At 37.4% G+C, this 6,531-nt stretch overlaps 1 protein-coding gene across 1 annotated transcript; it reads right to left on the bottom strand.

The window, feature by feature from the left end:
* Positions 1–1,768: 1,768 nt before the first annotated feature.
* Positions 1,769–3,665, bottom strand: LOC147496706 (protein NO VEIN-like). Its single transcript, XM_086562641.1, has 3 exons — positions 3,635–3,665; positions 2,198–3,324; positions 1,769–2,019 (listed from the first exon to the last, which is right to left on the bottom strand). The coding sequence occupies exons 1-2, from the start codon at positions 3,663–3,665 to the stop codon at positions 2,447–2,449; spliced, it is 909 nt and encodes a 302-aa protein (XP_086418767.1). The 3' UTR covers positions 1,769–2,019; positions 2,198–2,446.
* Positions 3,666–6,531: the final 2,866 nt, after the last annotated feature.

The following is a 6,531-nucleotide window of genomic DNA, read 5'->3' as shown; positions in this document are numbered from 1 at the left end:
ATTTGTCTCATGGTTCTCAATCTTATGGAATTGACAGTAAGGCTTGCCCTTCATCTCCCTAAGAGTGTATTTTGGTCAGGTCACAAAATTTTCTTTTGCGATCCTTCTTAATATATCTTCCTGTGGTATTGATGGCTATAAAAATACTGAGATCTAGCTCTTCTTTCAGTGTCCTCTCATATTTCCTTATTTGTTGTGGTTGATTATCCTGATTTGTATAATGCTTCTGAGGCCTTTTGTTATCTGACCTCGAGGGATCTCGACTCTCATGTCGATTTCCATTATCTTTGTCTCTTTTTCCTATCTCTGACACTTGCAATACAGTTTGCACAGCGGCTACATTTATCTCTTCTTCCACTCTAATATCTCTGTCAGCTTTGTCATACAACTCTTGTAGACTTTTAACTTCTTTTCTCAAGAGATATTTGTGCATATATGATCCAGGTATCACACCTATTTGGAAAGCCATAACGGCTGTCATTTCAGCCTCGCCAAGCTTTTCGACCGATTGAGTTTCGGCCTTAAATATCACCAAGAAATCCTTCAACGACTCCTTCTTCCCTTGTTTCAATTGGAATAGGACCGACACCTGTTTCGGCTTCACTCTCTGATGACCATAATTGGTGAGGAATCTTTCTTCAATTCCACGAAAACATAAAATGGTCCCCTCAGGTATTGTACAGAACCACTTCAATGCTTTGCCTTTAAGGCTCGAAGAAAATGATCGACATTGTACGGAATCCCAATACTCCGTTTTGTAATATATTGAGAACTGGTGTCGATAGCTAAAGAGATGGTCCATGAGGTCAGTGGTCCCATCATACTGGGTGACCTTTGGATTCTTGAATTTTGAAGGTAATGGCACCCTCTCTACTTCCTTTTTCAACGGGTTTCTACTTACATCATCTGCCAACTTACGAATTGAAGTTGATACCTTTTCCAGGAGCATGTCCCCAAATTGCCTCTACATCATCTCCTGCTCCATTTTCTTCATAATTGGTGCTTTCACCTCTTCCTCTTGCACCACCCTTGGTGTCGATTTCGCTACTGATTGCACCTCTTCGAGGTGGTTTTTTCTCACTTCCTCGAAATGACTCTTTCTCACCACTAGAGTGCCTAAACTCGACTCCTCGCCATCTTTCTCGTACATAGCATCTACTGCACGCTTCTCATTCTCTTCTCTCACAGCTTAGTTTTCAACCATTAAAACTTTGTTCTGCTTTTCCAATTCTTCCAACCTTCTCAACAAGGCTTTTAAAGATACCTCTTCTTCATGTATCTTCATCTTCCATCAATCTACTTACCGATCGCCTTGTTCTTCATTCCTCATTCTTGGATGCTACTTGAGAAGTACTCCTTTCATTAACCATCATCGTTTTACTTGTTGTAGCACGCTTTGGAGGCATCTTGACAAGAAAATGAATACCTCCTTAAACAACTTCACTAATCTCACAGAATTTTCTTAAACACAACCAATTATTCTGTATCTTAAAACTTTTACCAATGGATTCGATCTTCAAAGAAAGAAGAAAAGAAACACATTTTCTTGTCTTTGAATCACAGACGGCACCAATATAGTGATCAAGTGTCTTCTTCTAAGATAAGTTGTGATTTGAATAGGTTTAGATTGAATTGATAATCGGAATGAAATGAAACTCAAGCTTTTGTATTCATCATTAATGGTGGTTACAAAGTCGCTCTCTCTCTCTCTCTCTATTTTGCTCTGGTTTTACAAATATTTCTCTAATGAATTGAATCCCCTTTATTTCTCTTTATCCTCCTTTATATAGTCCTCCAGTTATAGTGGTGCCCAATCCTATCCTGACGCATGTCCATTCTCATTCTTCTCCTTTCTTTTCCCGTTTGTTCCTGCCACATATGAACTTATACGCAAGATACCGATAGTCATGTCGATATCTCGAGTTATTTACGATTATTTGGGTTGGAATATCGGGTTGACGATATTTGCCCAACAGGTTCCACATTTTCTGGATAGAGATTATCATCTGCATTTTGAACCTGAAATTTTATAACAGAAATTGGATGCATTCAAGAAACTACTACGAAACAGGAAATTAACAAGTATAATATAGGAGGAAGTTTAACATGAGACGCTTAACTTTAAATTACCCAAAAAACAATTAAAAGTGAAGACAGTTCCATAAAGTATCTGAAAATAATAATAAAATAAACTCACCAATTCAAGAAGAAAGTGAGAATCCTGTGAATATAACTCTTGTGAAAGACACTGGAGGGCTAGCCCAAGGCGAGCATGCTGCTTCTTTAACATGATATTATCCGTATCAGTTAGAGTCGGAACAAGACCGAATTCCTCACGCCTGATAGATTCAACAATAAGAGTTCCATCCTGCTTATCGCCGGGTTCTAGTAAAATCATTTTGCAATCACCACCAAACTTCCCAATAGACACTTCATTCACCTTATCCTAGTGCACTTCACCAAATACGTCATTATGCTCATCAGGCTTTACAGCACTAACAGTTTTATCATCAGAAATCGACAAACCATCTGATACATCATGTTCAAACTTTGAACCCAAGCTATATTTAGGACTTGACAATTCAGCATTTGAGGTCACAGCTGACACAAACACGTCGTTAGCTGTATCAGAACTAAATGAACGATAATCTGCTATCCATTCACATACGTTTAGAGATAGTCCAATGTCGTGGAGCCTGTAACGTTGATGGGTTTGATTGCATTCACGTAAAATGGCTAATGGAGCATATTTCGTAAAAGACTGCAATCCAGTTGACAATACATCAGCAGCAAAACAACGAAACTCTGAAGGTAGATAACAAAGAAAATCAAGAATAAACCTCGAAGGAACAGTAACAGCTTCGTTTAGTCTATCTTGGTCTTTGAGGTCACAGCTTGCTACATGCACACTTTGACGAGGAATAGTAAGCAGAGATCGCGTAATATTGGCTTCTTTACCAAGTACTTCTTGTACTTTCAAGACTTTACCATCATGCTTGTAAATATTGTGATCCATCAAATTTTTCAATATTATTTCAATTCCACGCTGTGCATGGCATTTCAAAAGGGATAGGGGAACGTGCCTTTCCCCGCCATACAAAGAAAACAAAGATACCAATTTCACAGCCGCTTCATAAGCAGAACCTTTAAGTAAGGCTTCCAAGAACTCATCAACAGTTGCTGACTGATCAATCCGGATTATTTTTCCATCAAATGTCACCAAGCACAGCAACTCTTTCGTAAAAGCTTCATTCAACAACCATTCAACAAGAGGGCCCAGTGAAGGAGCATATATAAGGTCCCAACGTGACCATGAATGTAGATCTTGTTAGAGTAACAATTTGTTACTATGTTTAGTATTAGCAAGTATCTTATAATCTTAGTAAGTGTATTATTTTTTTCTAGATATGTGGATCTGGGAGATCTCTGTATTCATGTATATATACTACTAGAAACATCAATAAACATTATCAGAAATATCCATTAAAACATCTTTGACATGGTATCGGAGCCAACTCCGATTAACATTCTATTACCCAATTACTATAGAAATCGGAGCTTTTTTTTGGTGTTTTGTTTTTCTTCTTTTCTGGTCATTGTTTGTCTATTGATCTACCAATAATGACAGACTTACCTACCAATATAATGATTCCGTTGTTGTGCATTCCAATAACGATTCCGCTGTCATGTCTTCTAACTCGAAGAGTCACTTAGTCATTGCTGCTGGATTTGTTGCCCAGTCAGGTATATCTAACTCTACTCTTATTGCTTTTACTGGAAATAGTGATTGGATAATTGACACGGATGTAACTGATCATATGACTTGCGATCGCTATAAATTTAACCATTTCTCCTCTTTATCTATCATATGACTTGCGATCGCTATAAATTGACACGGATGTACACGGAAGTAATAACGCGTTCCAAATCAGTCATTACTAATGCTAATGGTGTGTCATCTCCAGTTGTTGGTATTGGCACTGTACCTCTGTCCCCTTCTTTATCTATCTATGATGTTTTATTTGTTCCATCATTAAATTGTAACCTTCTTTCTGTTATCCAATTAACCAAATCTCATAATTGTGTTGCCTTGTTCTTTCCTACTCACTGAATTTTTCAGAACACCCTTACCAAGGAGAGGATTGGCAATGGTAAACAAAGTGGAGGATTGTACTATCTAGAGGATGGTTTTAAACGGTCCAATCAAGGAGTCCAAGCTCATGTTATAAGTGACGATAAGGTTAATAAAAATAAATGCTAGATTTGGCTTTGGCATAAACGACTAGGACATCCCTCATTTGGTTATCTTAGGAGATTATTTTCATATTTATTTAATGGTTGTAATCTTTCTGATTTTGCTTATGAAACTTGTGTAATGGCAAAAAGCCATTGTACTGTTTTCTCTTCAAGTGATAATAGAGCTGATGTTCCTTTTTCTTTAGTTCATTCAGATATTTGGGGTCCTGCCCCACGTCCTACACATAACGGGATGAAATGGTTTATTACTTTTGTCGATGACTGCACTCGCACTACAAGAAAATGGGCCTTTAGCCACGGATGACCCGGAACATTTGCCACGGCTCCAAGCTGTAGAATCATTGCCTACGGTTGGTAGCTGTTGGTATAGTTATAATAGTTGTAGAATGGTGTGACACTATTTTGATACCTTTCTCTAAGGCCATAGCCGTTGGTATTCCCACGGTTTAGACCGTTGGATCAGATGTTGATAGTATGTGATAGGTGTGGATTTTAACCCAGATAAATAATTCGACGGGATAGCTGGAAAATTGGTCCAAAATTTGGGTGCGGAGCTCCAAATTTTCCTAGAAATATCAGATAAGGCAAAAAATAATAATAATGAGAAACTAAACAAACCTCTTCCACCGCCTTTCTCACCATCTCTCTTATCAGCTTCTCTAACAATTCGTCCACCAGCATCACCACCTCTCTAACAGCTCGTCACCATCACCTCTCTCTTAATCTCTCTCTCATCAAAGGTAATGTTAAAAGTTTTATTTTTTAAGTTTTTGTTTTATTAAAGGTTGGTGCTTTTTTTGTTGTTTCAGAATTGTAGGAGTGAAGTCAGATCCCACAGTAGCTGAAGAGGTTAGTTCAATTGCTAAAATAAAAAGAGGTAAACTTTAACGTAACATATTGTCGTTCCTCTTTGGTACAGTGGACGGCATGCTCTAAGATCTGGACTCTTCGAGGTATTATTATTCCTATACTTTCTCCATTGACAATTTTTGAGGTTCCTTTCTCCAATTTTGTGTTTTTTAATTTGTTTTCCAGCTTGGTTATGAATTAGATGGCAAGGATCTTGATGACGTCTTTTGGCGTTTCAAAGCAGTGGCTGAGAAGGAAAAAGTGAGTAGATGTCTTGGCACTTGTGGGTTGGCACTACCGTTACTAGACATTACTATCCTAAGAAAAGTTTGTTTTTGCAGCATCGTTTTGATGGCGACATAGAAGCATTGATATCAGATGAAATTTTCCAGCCACGGGGCCATTTGGTCTCTGGGTGATACGCAGGTATTCCACATTGTTTTATTGTCTTTCTAGTTCCTGCTTCTTTCTGGATGGCCTTCATAAGCTTTTTTACATCTAATACTCACGAGTCACAACACAGGTTACATGTGGGACTCTTGGTCTTTCTACAGCAACTGTGAAACTTATTGGTATAGATGGAGTGGAGCATATTGCTTGTTCAGTTGGAACAGGTCTAGTCGATTCAGCTTACAAAGCCATAGATCAGATTGTCAAGGTTTGTGTAATTTTGAAAAAGTAAAAGGTTTCTTTTAATCCATTTTTATATTAGTCCAAAGTAGTTACTCATAGTAAATAACATTAATATATTAGTCGAGAGTAGTCACTCGTAGTAAATACAAGCAGGACAAGTCCACTGTGCATTCATATGAATATTATATCGAAGATGATAGAAAAAATACACGCACACGCACAGAAAAGAGAAAAAGGAAACTAAAAATTGTATTAACTATTTCTCCAAAGCTTTTGAGGAGTTTAGGTGACTCCATTTTCTGCATTTTTATATTAAATCTACTATGCTTAATAAACTTTTTCTTTACAAATAATATATACTACCATTAAAAAGCGAGTTTTTCATTTTCATTTGTTGTGCAAAAAGGATGTCGTTCTATCATATCCTTACGCTACCATTAATGCCAGCGTATAACTGTCATTGTGCTATACTAGATGGCTACCCTACACTACTGAAAAATTCTCAAATACTTGATCTGAAGCCTAGTCTAATACAATTACATTTAGCTTTGCAAGAGGCTATACTTGAAGAATTTTCTATTGCCTTAGTGAAGTTATTCATCAGGAATGGTCATATTTGAAAAGTGAACACCCATTTAGATGGAGCATTTTCATGGGGTTAAGTTAGGGCTATTGAGAACTTTTCTGTTTTAGTTGGTTTGTTCAGCCTTCTTGGCTCCTTTTCTTTTGGCAAATTTTGTTTTGGCTCTTGCCAGTTGTGTAGCTTGTCTGAATTTAGCAATCAAATACGCA

Source organism: Coptis chinensis, chromosome 5, assembly GCF_015680905.1.
Source record: "Coptis chinensis isolate HL-2020 chromosome 5, ASM1568090v1, whole genome shotgun sequence".
NCBI lineage: Eukaryota > Viridiplantae > Streptophyta > Magnoliopsida > Ranunculales > Ranunculaceae > Coptis > Coptis chinensis.
The sequence above is the reverse complement of the archived record's forward strand: the minus strand, read 5'-3'. Positions and strand labels throughout refer to the sequence as shown.

What these genes read in the sequence shown, in the direction of transcription:
- LOC147496706 (XM_086562641.1), bottom strand. Translation starts at nt 3,665, where the DNA reads ATGCACAACAACGGAATCATTATATTGGTAG. An exon ending in CGGAATCATTATATTGGTAG is followed by an intron (nt 3,325 to 3,634) that starts GTAAGTCTGTCA and finishes TACTCTAACAAG; the next exon opens with ATCTACATTCATGGTCACGT.